This window comes from Barbus barbus, assembly GCF_936440315.1.
Source record: "Barbus barbus genome assembly, chromosome: 46".
NCBI classification, from domain to species: domain Eukaryota; kingdom Metazoa; phylum Chordata; class Actinopteri; order Cypriniformes; family Cyprinidae; genus Barbus; species Barbus barbus.
The window spans coordinates 22,138,478-22,154,433 of NC_136724.1; the positions used below are offsets into that span (position 1 = coordinate 22,138,478).

General features: G+C 37.0%; 2 protein-coding genes across 3 annotated transcripts in view; one reads left to right on the forward strand and one right to left on the reverse strand.

The window, feature by feature from the left end:
* LOC306864778 (intraflagellar transport protein 140 homolog) overlaps window positions 1-15,956 on the forward strand; it is a 29,892-nt gene that overhangs the window by 8,576 nt on the left and 5,360 nt on the right. Inside the window, exons 18-21 of one of the 2 annotated variants that reach the window (XM_079408996.1) lie at window positions 153-188; window positions 354-565; window positions 14,926-15,103; window positions 15,386-15,576. In XM_079408996.1, the coding sequence (XP_079265122.1) occupies window positions 153-188; window positions 354-565; window positions 14,926-15,103; window positions 15,386-15,576 (617 nt within the window). The remainder of the gene's footprint in view (window positions 1-152; window positions 189-353; window positions 566-14,925; window positions 15,104-15,385; window positions 15,577-15,956) is intronic. The other variant, XM_079408997.1, reaches the window with a different exon arrangement.
* On the reverse strand, window positions 3,092-12,590 carry LOC306865229 (transmembrane protein 204-like). The gene is made up of 3 exons (XM_079409707.1): window positions 11,722-12,590; window positions 10,516-10,671; window positions 3,092-4,733 (listed from the first exon to the last, which is right to left on the reverse strand). The coding sequence occupies exons 1-3, from the start codon at window positions 11,966-11,968 to the stop codon at window positions 4,489-4,491; spliced, it is 648 nt and encodes a 215-aa protein (XP_079265833.1). The 5' UTR covers window positions 11,969-12,590; the 3' UTR covers window positions 3,092-4,488.

Genomic DNA, 15,956 nt, shown 5'->3' on the forward strand with positions numbered 1-15,956 from the left:
CAAGATACAGACACCCTTCATTCCCCTTTCTCCATGCTTTTCTGTCATTCGGTATGCAGCTTTGTTTCTCACCCTTTTACTTTATTTTTTCTGAATGCATTGTTTTATTTTTCTCATTCTGATTCTATTCTGATTGTTCTGCCACTGCTAAGCTCTTATTTCGGAGGGGAGGCCTCGTTCTCCCTGATGTGAGTACCCTCACAATTACCCAGCAGTCATTTGGGAGAAGAATCATCACACATCACTCTTCCTCTTTTCATTCATATTTTTGAATTTGTTTCAATAATCTACAAAGAGTGTGTGCGTTTTGATAAAGGTGTATCTTTAAAAAATGTTTCTCTCTGTCTTCTCAGCTGGGTGAGAGTGGAGATCAGGTGGTCTTGACTCCCTCCGCCGCACCCCAGGTGCCTTCGTCCCCTCAGATGGTGGTACGGCGAGCCCTCCGAGACTTTGTGGGGTTAGAGAGCTGCGAGAAACAGACCCGAGACGCCATGCTGAACTTCAGCTTCTACCTCACTATAGGGGACATGGACGAAGCATTTAAAGCCATCAAACTCATCAAGAGGTACACACACAAACACTCATGCACTCGCATCTTCATCATCATGCACCAGAGCGATGAGGTACATAATAAGTGAATGTGTAAGTCAGAAATCAGATTGGTTGAACATTTGAAAGTGCTTTTACGGCCACTTTCTGCGTTCCACTGCACTGCTTTTTAATTGTTTTTCTATCTGAACATGCACTAGACGGTCGTCTTTGACCATTCCGCTGTGTCTTGCTGCTTTTTCAGCATCTTTTACTTGATTACTGCATTTTTTAGGCACTGTGTCAGGTTAAAAGTAGTTTTTACAAGAGAAAATGTGTTCTGTGTGAATGGCCCCTTCAGATGTCAACGCTTATTTTCTGTGCTTGTGTATCAAAGACTAGATAAGTGTATAGTTTGTGATAACAGTCATTTGCATAATAAAATGCCTTCATAGACAGCATTTCTGAGCATGAATCAAATGGGCAAAAAACTATTGTACTGATCGATACTAATATATATATAGAGCAGGTTGATCGATTGCTGATTACTCAAAAACGGTGTTTTTGTTAAATACAACTATTAAAAACAGTTAATTGAAATGAAAAAAAAAAACAGAAATTTAAAAACTTAGAAATTAGAAATTCTGCCTTGGCCACTGACTGAAAAAAAATATATTTTGAAGGTAAAATACTAAAATTAGTAAAAACAAATATCAAGAAAATATAAATACTAATATTAAAAAAATCACAAAACACAACAAAATTACTAAAACTTAAATGAAAATAGAAAATAGAAAAATAAAAGCTCATTCAAAATAAAAACTATAATAGTATATAAATAATACTAAAATAAAGCTGGTTAAAATTCACAAAAATATAATGTTCGTATAGAAAGCTAATTAGCTGTTGCTGATCCAGTGCTATTTTAGTATTATTTGTATAATTTTATAGTATTTATTAATATTGTAAATTATCATTTATTTCTATATTTTCAGGAGGGGTTTGTTTCATTTTTATTATTTTCTATATTAGTTTTACATTTTTATTTCAGTTTTAGTAACTTCAGCTTAAACTTATTTTATTTCCATTAGTTGCCATGCAACTTTTCTAAGTTTTCTGTATTTTTATTTAATCTAATATTTATATTTTATTTATATATTTGTATATTATTTTAAAATTTTTGATCATTTTTGTTTTAGTTAATAATAACAGCACTGTACTGGTCATCTCAAAATGAAATACTGGTCAATTAATGCCTCGGTAAATTTCTTGGTTAATCACAATTAAAAGTGCTTCCGAGTTAGGCAGCTTACCAGGATTTAAAACACGGATATTCCCCTTGTGTTCGACTGAGTCACTGTGAGTGAGTGAAACACCCATGTGCTCTGGCTGCCTGCGGTCTGGGTGTATGTGGCGGACGTGTGAGATGGCATGATTACATTTACCGTCCATTCCAGCGAAAAGGGAGATGCTATGTAAAAAGATCTTCATCATAAATGATTTCTCACTGATAAATGAGGTAATGGCTGTTGAGCCAGGTATTTATATTGTATATGAGTGCTGACATTGATTTCAGAATCAAAATGCATTCCCTGTCATATTTCCAGAGAGGATACAGTGATCTAAACAGTCGCGCACACACACTGCCGTCTCCCTGTTCGAATGAAATGTACAGAAGCGGCTTTTGGGAAGGGTGTGTGTGCGTTTCATGTTTAGAATGGGAATTGTAATTGTACTTCGCGTGCTTGTAAGGTTACTGATGTTTATATGTAGGTGTGTGTAGCGGCTTCCCAAAAGACGCCGAAGTGTATGAGAGCACTACCGTAAAAGACACAGATTTCCATGACTGTATGGGGTGTGTGTACTGTACATTCCTGCTGTATTGTTTTAGTTCATTTTAGCAACAGATGAAATGGCGAGAAGAGGAAAAGAGCTTGAGTTGAGTAATCTATTGATGCCTATCTTTAACAGTCACATTCTCAAGAACTGTGACGGATCCCTGTAGGGTTTGTCTGCGGCACGGACTGTCGGATATGATTATATAACCTTTAACCTTTCACCTTTGAAAGATTAGTGCACCCAAAAGCTTTCCTTTCATTCCAAATCTGTGTAACTTAAAATAACTGTTTAAATATATTTTAAAATGTAATTTATTCCTGTGATCAAAGCTGAATTTTCAGGATCATTACTCCAGTCTTCAGTGTCACATGATCCTTCAGAAATCATTCTAATATACTGATTTGCTGCTCAAGAAACATTTCTTAGAATAATCATGTAGAAAATAGTTGTGCTGTTTCATACTTTTGTGTAAAAAAACAAAATTGTTATGATTCTTTGACCCTTTTCGGGTGAGCTATCCCTTATTTGTGCCAATAGTTTCTGTGCATGTAATGAATTACGCTCATGTTATCGTCGTTCAAGTGTCAGTCTGGAATCAGGGGTCACAGTGGAGTATAATGTGTGTCTCCGTTCATTTCCTCTCATTCAGACTGTCCTTGACTCTCTTCTGTGCTCACCGATCTCTCTCACACACATACAAAGTCAAACCCAGAAAATCCCCTTTGAGTGTTGAATGGCTTTATGTTTATTTCTTTAATAATATTATACCAGTCCCACTCAGGGTGAAATGTGAAATTTTAATAATATACTTAATATAGCTCTATATTATACTCATATATGGGTACCACAGGCACAGGTTAGCAAATATTAAAGTCTATTGTTTACTGAACTGATATAGTTCCAGTCTATCACTTTCAGATCATTTCCTTCGTATTGGTGACTATACAGAGTTTCCTCATTGGCATCTTGTAGATTATGCAATATCAGATGTCAATTGTCAGATGAATGCACATGCAGAAGTCATTGAAATAATTTTGGTACCAAATGACCAGACCTGCATAGAATCTGCACCTCCAGATTTCCATCTCGTTCCCTTCACATATGCATAAATTTAATATTTTGGAATAATTTGATAACGCTCTCACTCTGTTTAACACATTTTACCATATTTGGGTGTCATATATATATAAATAAAACAATAATTAAAAAAAAAGACTAAATGAAGCAATTAAGCAAATTTTCATTGTAATTAATTAAGCAAATTTTCCCTGCAGTTGTCATTACTGAAAAAAAAGATCTCCATGATTTCCCTCTCACATTGGTAGATTAAATATTTTGGAGTAATGTGACAAGTAATAAAAGAAATTCAATTTTGCTCAAACAAAATGAAGCAATTAAGCATGGTTTCAATTTAGCATATTTTGGTTAATTTAATTTAAGAAAATAAAAAAAAGCTCAAAAGTAAAGCATCTGGACACATTATATTGAGAATCGTGGGGCAAATGTGCTCATATGTAATAAATTGAATGTCATAATGCAAAATATTGCAATGTTTCTAAAAATAGACTTGGTTTCTTTATGCAAAACACACCAAAAAAATGTTTGGACATGTAAAATTTCTCAATTTAAATCTGTCCAGAATCCCCCCCCCCCCCCCCTTCAATTAGCAGAGAGCATGTATAAAGTGCAGATTCCATTCCGGCCTGTAAAGGACTGTGTTCAATTGACCTGGGAGCAAAATTCAAAGCCTGGACTCCTTTTGAAATCTGAAACTCCATGATTCGTAGAACTATAACAGATATGTGTGCATACGAATGTGCTTCTACTTTCTCATAAGTGCACTTATGAACATAAGCGTGTCAAGATCCAGCTTGATCTTTATCTGTCTGTTGTATTCTTCGCAATCCACAGTGCTGCTTCTGTGTTTAAATGCGTTTCAAAAGTCTTCCATTCAGTCCGAATCCACTTTTTGCAGTCACGTGATCACTGCCCTCATCCTTAAGCATGAAACCCAGGAGATCAGTTTCACTTCAAATGATAGAAATCCTCTCCATGTGCATTTATGTCTGTCCGTCTAAATATCCACCCTGTGTTTTGTCTCAGGTGAGGTGTGTCTTTGTGTCAGCATGGCGACTCTACATAGTCATTGTCTAGGCGCGGCCTGAAGGGTGTGGTCAGAGATCGGCTGATGACGATGACCGACGGAGACATGCAGTCGTCACGGCGATGCAGAATATTCCAGATTAGCATGGCGGCCGCTAGCGTGGCAAACAAGCAAGCAGCAATGTTAAAGTAGCAGGCGTAGGACAGGTGAGTGTAGGGGCCGATCCTGTAGAACGTCACCAGACCGATCACCAGCACAAAACCTGCAGAGAGAGAGAGACAGGACTTAAGTGTTTCAGAAGATGGTTTAAAACCAGCCAAAGCGTCACAGCGTGCTGTGCTGAAAACGCTTGGTGTGTTGGTTATAAATCTCTCATAATGCTGTATTATCACCATATCTTGCATTCAATCTTTTTCAAATGTTTTTTTGTAGGGCTGCTATTTTTGACCGAGAGTTAAACAAGAGTAAAAAAGCGGTAAAAAAAGAAAGAAAGTAAAAATAGAAATTAAATAAAAAAAATATATATATTGATTTGATTGTTGATTCTTCAGTTAGGGGAACTTTCTATCCTCTAGGATGATTTCTAGAACATATTTTAAGGAATATACAATTTTTTTTAAATATCCTTTTTTTTAAAGAAATCATAAATTTATGGGATACATGCATTTAGAAAATAGAGTAATGCTTTTAAAAACTTTTAATATACAGCATTAATTTTACTATTAATATTTTTTTAATTCAGTAAAATGTCAATTTAATGTCCCAGTTATCAGCATTAATATTATATAGAATAAAACAAATCCAATTCTACCTAAATTTGGCTTTTATTAAAATTAAAATATCTTTTTTTTTTTCTAGAGAATCTTTTTTTTAATGAACCAGGAAAGAGCTTCAGAAGGGTTTAAAAAAAAATGTGCAGCTAATGAAAAAAAAAGAAAAAAGTCTGATCTCATGTCATATTTCATTTTCATCACAACCAAACTTTAGAAAATATCTCTTTAGAAAACCTCAATTATGCTTTAAAAAGCTTGGTCATGACATTTTAGATATAATATTATAAAAAGGCATTGAGTAACTGTTCACAATTAAACCAGTAACATGCATTTAGAAATTAAATTTCTAAAAACACCGTTTGTTTTTGTTTTTTACAATCCGAATGATTTTTTTTTGTTTTTGAAAGCATGTCACATATCTGACCACAGAGCCTGAACCCGAAACATTCCTTTAATTCATCACGACCATAATAATAGCTCAATCTTCTTCCCTTTTGACTGAATCGAGTTGGTTTTGGCTGGTTTTGACTAATAGGAGTAGTACGTCTCCCGCTTCCTGTAAAGACTCCAAGCACATGTGTTATTAATAACTGCGGCCTGAAAACACAACAGCAGATTCCCAGAAATGCAGATTGTAGAGGATGTGAGATGAATTCAGGGCAGGAGAGCAACGAAATGGAAAGAGTCACAGGATTCGGATCGCGTTACACGTGTGTGTGTGTGTGTGTTTTATTTAGGCAGAAACAAGAGCGAGCGAGGCGTTCGTTCTGTTTTTATTCTGAATGCAGCTTTTTTTGGCCCAGTGTCATCCCTTTTCCTTCCTTTTCTCCTCTATCCTTCCATTCTTCCTTCCTTCCCTCCGTTTCATTCAGTTCCATCAGACGATTCTTACACACACTTGTATAATTGAACTGGAACATGATGTACAACAACAGGCTCGATTAAATTTATTCAGGAACAGATGTTTTTCTCTGCTTCACATATTGCTCTCTCTCTGACTTGCTTTCTCATGGACTGTTTATTCTTGGATTATTTTTTTTATTTTTAGTTTATCCAGAAAAAAACCCTCTCAGATCTGTTTAGTTATTTGTAGTCTAACAGAAAAAACACCCATGAAAAATGTGACGTTTGCAGACCTGATCCAAATCACATCCATATGTCCATCCTTGTCCAATTTTAGAAATACATTTCAGTCTTTCAAGTATTCAAAAAGTGCAGTCGTGTGGCATTCAGTATGTATTTAACGGTGAATTGGTGAACAAGTGTTTGATTTCAGTTTCAGTGTATGCTTGAAGTTGTAAGTCCTCTTTTATTTTTGTTTAATTCATTACTATAATTTAAATCCTACAGGTCACACTGCATATCAATATTTAGTAATTACATTTTATTTTTATTTTATTTATTTATTAATTTAATTAATCATTGAACTTCAGTGTATAATAATTGCATCTTATATGATTTTAATGTTTTGATCGTAAATGTTCATTAGCCTCACAGACAGTAGGTTATTTACAGTTACCAAATAATGTACTTGTGGTACGGTTCATTAATACAGATTTCAAGATGTTCAGTCACAAATCTGTGTGTATATTGCCCTTTTACAACAGCTTTTCAAGTGGCTTAATCTGATTTTTGATCCAAAACTATTAATTATGTGTCCCTGGAGCACAAAACCAGTCTTAAGTCTCTGGGGTATATTTGTAGCAATAGCCAAAAATACATTGTATGGGTCAAAATTATACATTTTTTTAAGCCAAAAATCATAAGGATATTAAGTAAAGATCATGTTCCATGAAGATATTTTGTACATTTCTTACCGTAAATATATAAAAACTTAATTTCTGATTAATAATATGCATTGCTAAGAACTTCATTTGGACAACTTTAAATGTGATTTTCTCAATATTTAGATTTTTTTTGCACCCTCAGATTCCAGATTTTCAAATAGATATATCTCAGACAAATATTGTCCGATCCTAACAAACCATACATCAATGGAAAGATTAGTTATTCAGCTTTCAGATGATGTATAAATCTGTATTAAATTATTTTTGTATTTTGTATTATTATTGTATTAAAAGGGTACTTTACCCAGAAATGCCATTTGACTTTCATAGTATAGAAAAAATATACGTCAATGGCTAACAGCAACTGTTAGGTTACCCACATTCTTTAAAATAGCTTCTTTTGTGTTCAACAGAAGAATGAAACTCTACATGTTTGGAACAACATGAGGGCGATAAAATGATTGTTGGTGATAAAATGAAATTTTTGGGTGAACTATCCCTTGAAGCTTTCACTCTCATTAACACAAAGTACTTTAGATTCAAATTAAATGGCCCACAAACTAGCCTTGAGCCGTCATCGTTGTGTCCTTTAGTGCTGTGATTAAGGTGTCTGAGGGAATGTCCCTGGTCATTGGCACCATTGTGTGAATATCTAGTCAGTGCACTTAAACTATGAGAATATAGTAGGAAAGTCTGATGTACATATGGATGTTTATAAGGAGTTGATGGTTTGCCTGCATCTGATTGGTTTACTTCATGGAAGCAGTTTGTGCTTGTTTATAATTTATATTGCAGTATGAGGACATAATTGTTTTCATTTTGTCAGACATAGTCTGTCCCTAGAGATTGTGTAAACAGACACAGTATTGCGGGGACAGTTAATCAAGACACTTGTTTCCTCCACCCATCTCACACACACACACACACACACACTGTGGGAGATGCTAGACCCATCCTGATGAAACATGCTCCTCCGTGGAGTCACATACATCCACATCTCTTTCTTCCCTATTGGTCTGCACTTCTTAAAATATCATCAATTCCCGTTGAAGTCCGTGTCTAATAACTCTGACACTCGTTGGCCCCCTCTGTACTGTCACACTCCCCCTCCCCGTCTTTCCTCTGCGGCTCTGGGTTTGCATAACAGGTAGTTACAGACACTTCCTCGTCCTGAGCAGGGATATCCTGGCGCCTGACTGTCGCTCTCTGGAGCTGTGCGGTTGCCACTGGTGCTCTGAACCCCCGTTAGCTAAATATAACTATTGTCACACTTAAAACAACACACACATTGTGCACTATTAGCTGGACTGATATACTTCAGAAGTAACAGACCATTGTAGCACAAACACAGCCATGGACGGCTTTGCTGAAACTGAAAATAATTTTTCTAAAACAAGACTATCTAGAGCTCATTATCTTACACAGGAAATGATCAGTGTCTATAAAAAATGACCTGAGGTTAAGAAAACAACCGCTGTGATCAAAGTGAATGAATAAAACATGAGTGCTTCCATAACGCTGGGGCGTTTTGGGTGGTTGCTGGGGTGTTCTCAGTGGTTGTAATAACATTGTTTGATGGTTGCTAGGGTTTTGTAGGTGGTTAGTTGGACACAGCTGGGGTGTTCTTGGTGGTTGTTAGTAGGGGTGGGCGATATGACCAAAATCTTATATCATGATAGGAGTAATTTTATATCACGATCACAATATAGTTAGTTTGCTTTTAATAAGGTTTTTATGATATCAAAGTTTTTGATACCATAGAATTTTCATAATTCTTGTCACCACCAGTGCCATGTTAAACCTTTGCAGGGCCCTGGGCTTACACAGCTTTGGGGGGGTCTTAAAGCCTTCCTTGAGTGGCTACTTTCACAATTCAAACAATGATTTGGAAAAATAATCATTAATTTGTTATTTGTAAGGTCTAGATGGTCATACGGCATATGCCTGCAAATACTGGACGATTCTGTATTATACTGAACGATTGGCAATACTATATAAAATGCTAAAGAGAATTGACTCGGGGGACCCTGGGCTGCAGCCCATGTTGCCCATTAGGATAACGTGGCCCTGGTCACCACTGTCAATATCACAGAAAAATCTAATACAAGCATGAAAATTTTTTAAAAACTCAAGCTCACTGAAGATAAGTAACTAATTACAAGCGATAGGGCATAAAACTACAATAAATAAATATAGGCCAATAGGTTTGTGGGCAGCTCGCAATATGGGTGTCCCGATCCCGCCCCCTTATCGCTCTCCCACTTCGCTTCTTGTCAGCTCTGATCTGTCCTATCATAATAAAGGCAAAAGTCCACCAAAAAGACACTGCATAGTTTTCACTGTGTAAATTAAATTTCTCGTTATTAAAGTTACAAAAGTAATTTAGATTTTCTCTCACTGTTTGATTAACATGAATGACAGACAGCAGGAAAATTAGACTGCTGTCACTTTAAGAACTGCCTGGATCCAATATACTGTTACACATGCGTTTTCTTTCTCAGCTGTTTACTTCCATTTAAGACCTAAATGACTGTGTTTACGGGGATACTTGCAAAGATGGGCATTTTCACACATAAGTGTATTTAATCGTTCAAGGCCAATAAAGCAACAAAAATGCTTACGCACTCTGAAACGGTCTCACAGACTGCATGTGCATATAGCGCTGTTGTTTGCATTTAAAAGGCTTAAAATCAATTGTTTTTAAACCACAAAAAAAGCTTAAAAATGTGTGCAAACAATACATTTTCATGACCACGCGCACCGCAGTGCATAAGCACGATAAAGACGATAGTCCAAAATCTCTACCGCTTGACAAATTTCTACTGGTTAATCATGCCTATCGCCCAGTATATCTCCCAGCCCTAGTTGTTAGAATGTTCTAGGTGGTTGGTAAGGTGTTTTAGGTCATTGCTATGGTGTTCTGGGCAGTTGCTAGGGTGTTGCTTGGATGTTCTGGGTGTTTCTATAATAACTACCACACCAACTGTCCATTCACTAATAGTCCATCAACGAGCATGTGTTTATGAGAGTATGCAAGTTAACATTTAAACATCTATGCAGATAGTATAGTTATGCAGCAAGCACACACAATAACATCACAGCCAGCACACTTTCATGGGACGTCAACAGTGAGTTTTGAAGAGGCAGGCCTGCGTACATCCCAAATTGGAGCGGATTTAATTTGTGAGCGGGCCTTTGGCCAGGACTCTGTTGTTTCCTGTTGAATTGTGTGTAGCTTCAGGCCGCTGTGCTTTGTTGATGTTTGTTCTGTTACAGATCCTCAAAGCTCCATCTTTCCTTTCCCAAAATGCAGAATAACAAACACAGGACAATAGAGACCGTATCTCTGAGGACAGGCTTGATATTGAAGAATTAATGTGTTGTTTGAAGGTGGGGGTGTGGTGTTTGTGTCAGGCTTCTTGACGCTCCTCAAAGGGGCTATTAGTGTTTGTTAGCGACTGTAGAAGCGGGTTTGAACACTCACTGGCTAACTGGAACAGGGCAGCGATGGCTTCCTCCCACCACTGAGAATCCTGGGTAATGTGGCTTATCTCTAGTAACCCAAACAGGAAGATTAGTTGACCCACGGTCAGAGCCACCGTAGCCATCAGGTTACATGCCCGCATCATGTCAAACTGAACTGCAATCAGAAAAACAGAAATATGAATGCTCTAATAATTCATAAATGATTCAGTGACTCATTTGATTCACAGATACATGTATGAGCATGTATGAGTGTGTGTGTGTGTGTGTGTGTAGGTAGAGGATCTGAATCATTGTAAGGAAGATCCAGCTGCAGATGGCCATAAGACACAACTGTGCCAATGTGGGTGTCACTTCCTGAAAGACAATCCTTCACTGTGTCTATCCGTTTCCTATTTCTAAATCAGGATAGATGGACAGACGTGCCAAGCTGCATGATACAGGCCAGCAAATCTCTGCTTGCTTGTTCATCCAGTGATAGTTGCCATGGTTTAATACTAGCCAGACATCAAGTTGATGCCAAATTAAATAAAAATGAGCTCTAGAAATCTAGAATCCAGATTTAAAGAAATAAATATTGTATATAAGAGTTTAAGGCTGCCAATTCATATGAAAGCAGTTCATTGAAATTTGTAAACATTTTGACATTTTTTGGCAAACTGTCTTGTTGATTTTCTGAGTAATCACAGATTCTTGTAATGATCTTAAATTAAATAAATTGCAATAAATAAAACTATTTCTAAATGAAGAATAATAAGACAAATATATATATATATATTTATTATTATTATTTATATATTATTTATATACTTTTAGTTTTTATTATTACATGTGTGTGTAAATAAATATATAACATCAAAACATATAAAAATATATTAATCAGAGTTGTATGACATTTCTATGTATTTCAGTATTTGTACTAAACATGTAATTTTTAGTCATATTTTCATTGCTTTTCTACATCACAATAACTTTCAGTAAGACATTCTTAGATATGCTTACAAAATCATGCTTGGCTCTGAAATTCTATATTTTTATGTTTAGCAACATTTCTGTTTGATTGCACATTACCTAATGATCTGTTCAAAATATATTTTAATAAAAATGTTATCTTTCTCTGTTAAATAAAGGGTATCAGTGCATTAAAATGTGCAGAAATTAGTTTACTGCAGAGGCATGTATTAGCATGTATTCGCCGGAAACTCACGTTTGACAGTGCTGCGTGACTCCTGATACCCCGCGAGCTCCGAGCCCCAGCGGAGTCTCTGGCAGGCTGTGGGCTCGTGAGCATGTGTGTCCTCATGCGCACACGCTCTCCAGAGCCCCACGCTCCGCCGCCGTCCGTCCTCCAGCACCTGCAGCACCCAGCTGGAGCTGAACGTCGCCAAGTTGTTGAGCACCAAAGAAAGCAGGGCTACCGCCGCCGCCACCACCACCAGTCTGCGCACGGCCATACACCCACCGGAGCGCCTGAATTCCTGAAACGTCCACGGGCACACTATTCAGAAACGCAGAGCGGCATGAACGCTGTGAGAGGTTAGCTAGAGGACATCGCCACTCATTCTTGAGTCTTGACAGGATTCTCTAACCCTCTTCCTCAGAGTCGGGGGTCACTGCTGCTCGTAAGGCTGCACGCTGGTCCTCCAAGGCCATCACATAAACACACACGCTTTCGTTAAATCGCTCCGTTCTTCTGCTGATCTCTGCCCGTCCGTTCCTCCCCCTTTCTTCTCCAGATGTGCGCTGGCTGGTTTTTTTCTCCTCGTCTCCCTGCTGAGGAATGTCTGCGTGATGCGGTCTCTGTTCCTCGTTCTTTCCCACACTCTTTCCTCGCTCGTTTATCTCAGATTACTCGTCCTAACCAGTTTCCCATGTTCACGTGCGAGCATGTGTGTGCTTTATCCCTGAAAAGCTCAGAAGGACTGGGATGAGAGGGTAGTAGTGCTTGGGAATAAGTTCTCTCTCTCTCTCTCGGTCGGTGACAAACACGTTACTCCAGCTACAGGATGTGTTTCCTGGAAGGAAAGCAGACAGAACAGAATGCAACACCCGTCCTCTTTCTCTCTTTGAATTAGTGAGTTGCTTATTAATGGAGCAGGAGATTAAATATCATAGATATCTTTGGTCTAATTACACTTATATGTTAAAGTTCAGTTTCTCTCTTAAAAACAAAGGTGCTTGATTAGCATTGATGGTTCCGTGAAGAACCTTTAACATCCATGGAATCTTTCCATTCTACACATTCTTAAAATTAAAGGTTCCAAAAGGCCGTTTTCACAAAGATGCCATAGAAGAACCATTTTGAAGAACCACTTCTATGGCGTTCTTAAAAGAACAATTGTTCTTGAAGTGAAGAACCTTTTATGGAATTAATTGTTCTATGGAGATTAAAGGTTCTTCATGAAGCCATCAATGCCAACAAAGAACCTTTATTTTTAAGCATGTTCTTTTTTTATGCCATGGAACCTTGCCATTGCATAAAAGGTTCTTCATAGTGGTAAAAAGTTGTTTAAAGTGTTCTTCAGACTAAGAAAAAATGGTGAAGATCTGTTTACTGAAATGTTCTTTAAGGAACCAAAAATTGGTTCTTCTATGACATCACTGCCAAACCCCCTTTTGAAACCTTTATTTTTAAGAATGCAATAGTGGGAAAAGGTCCTTTTAGACTACTAAAATGTTCTTCAAACTAATAAACATGGTTCTTTTAAGAATGGCTCTCTAAAAGGACAGAACCAGAACAATGTAAAAATGTACTTTATTTCCATGTTTTATCATAATTCTCTATCTACTTCTCTGTTGTGTCTTTTCCAGTTCTGGGCCCCCAAATATTCAGGGAATTTCCTGTTGCTTAGCTCTAATAAACAGCCCACATCTGTAACTACTAAAAGCCGAATGGAGCGAAAAAATGGAAAGAACGGGGGGATTTTGGATAAATAAAGACCAGATGGGAGTGGATAAAAAAAGCAGGGAGGGCACGAAGGGCCAAGCGAGTGGGAGAGAGGGAATGTGGGCCAGAGAGTGTTGGGTGTTGATGGGGTCATTCCATGCATAGCTGGGACGGTTCGCTCATGAGGTGGAACGGAGGGAGAAACAGCAGAAACACTCAAAGAGCAGCTGCTAAGTGCTGAAGTGTGAAGAGTTTCCACAAATATCATCTTTAAAAAATCCTCTCACCCTTTAAAAATCATCTTTGAACACCCTCTCACTGTTTCAATGCACTTTCCACACTTTAAAGTGGTGCATCTGAAGTTTTGAGAAAAAAGACAAGAAAAATGTCATTGGAATATTGACAAAAAAAAAATCAATTTAAACCATGATATCTTTGTAAACCTTTTTAAGGTAAGAAAAAAAAAAACTTTTTTCTAAAGGGTCCCCAAAGTTACAAAAAACATGTAAATATCAGGGAATTTTTATAATGGAATTAAATACAATCTTCCCAATAAAGAATTCTGCATCACTTTACTATAAGATTCCATTAGTTATCGTTAGTTGATGCAATAACTTACATCAACAATCATCGGTACATTTGTAACTGTATTTATTCATCTTTGTTCATTTTAGCTTATAAAAACAACTTTTCATTGTTTTCATTTTGATTTTAGTAATGTATTAGTAAATTTCAAAATTAATACTAAGATTAGAAAATGATTTAGAAGTACACTGTATAAAAAAAAAATAAAAAAGTTGCACAAACTTAAACGTTTACGGCAACCAGTTTTAGCAGATTTTTGAGTTTTCTCAACTTATTTTTGTAGGAGATTTGAGTTCTCTCAACTTAAGTTTTATAAACTTAAAACAACAAGTTGAGAACTCAAAAATCTGCTGAAGCTGGTTGCCGTAAACGTTTAAGTTTGTGCAACTTTTTTTTTTTTTTTTATACAGTGTACAGTATTTCTCATTATTAGTTGATGTTAACTAAAGTAGTTAACAAATTGAACTTGAATTACATCTTTAATGTTATGCTCGCCATTAAAATATTTTACAGCAGAGATTATGTAGAGTAAATATTACTTGTGAGCCATAATAATGTCTGACTTTTGAGATCAAGGATCTTCTTGCTGAGTTTACAAACCGGTCTGAGAGTGAATCATTAGCGGATGCATCTGAATCTCATTCAATGATCACAAAATATTAGAAAAGCCATGGAAGGTAACAAGTCAAAAAGCGTGGAAACAGTCTCTAGTTCTTTAGAGACACTTCTATATACTTTTGCTTTAAAAAAACAGTTGATTTAAAACCATATAGCAACTCAAAGGGCCACTGTGGAACCTGTTTTAAGACTGTTAGGATGAGTTTTAAAAACTTTCTTCTTTCAAGTGTTTCTGTCTTATGGCCTTCTTTGAGATATCTCTGGCTTTTGAAGTGAACTGAATGTTTTGTATGTTGTGTGTGTGTGTATGTGCATCTGCAGCGAGGCGGTGTGGGAGAACATGGCTCGGATGTGTGTGAAGAGTCGTCGTCTGGACGTGGCACGCGTGTGTCTGGGGAACATGGGAAACGCCCGGGCCGCTCGTGCTCTCAGGGACGCTGAAAAAGAGCCGGAGGTGGAGGCGCAGGTGGCCGTTCTGGCTACACAGCTGGGCATGTTGGTAAGAAGACACATAAACACATTCCTAAAGATGACACGAACACAAAATTCACCTCTTATGTAATATATATATGTCTCACTCTGAGGTGTGTCACATTATGGAAGCTGAATACATTGTGAATGACGTTTCATGTCGTGTTTAAAGCACACAAGCACAAACACAGCGTTGTCTAAATAAACCTAGAGCACTAGGAGCCTCTCTGTCTCATTTAGTACAATAACAAGAACTAAACATTTGGATTTAAACGTTTGGGTTTATCGCAGCATCTCTCTTTTTTCGCAGGAGGATGCAGAGCGTTTGTATAAGTCAAGCGGGAGGTTTGATTTATTGAATAAGTTTTATCAGGCGGCAGGTCAGTGGCAGCAGGCGGTGGAGACGGCAGAAACGCACGACCGCATTCACCTCCGAACCACTTACTACAGCTACGCCAAACACCTGGAGGCCATGGGAGACAAGAACCTAGCGCTGGCGTAGTGAGTGTCACGTTCACACACAATCCCTGCTGTCAGACACATCCAAGATCCAACAAATATCAGTCATTTTTATTATAGTATAAACACTATTGTTCAAAAGTGTGGGGTTAGTCACATTTTTAAGGCTTTTGCTCTCCAAGGCTGCATTTATTTGGTACAAAAATACAGTAAAAATAGTAATATTGTGAAATATTTTACAATGTAAAATTACTGTTTTCTGTTGTAATATAAATTAAAATATAATTTATTTATTTGATGCAAAGTTGAATTTTCAGCATCATTACTCCAGTCTTCAGTGTCACATGAAATAGATGTCTTTACTGTCATGTTTGATCAATTTAATACATCATTACTGAATAAAAGTATCAGTATTTATTTAC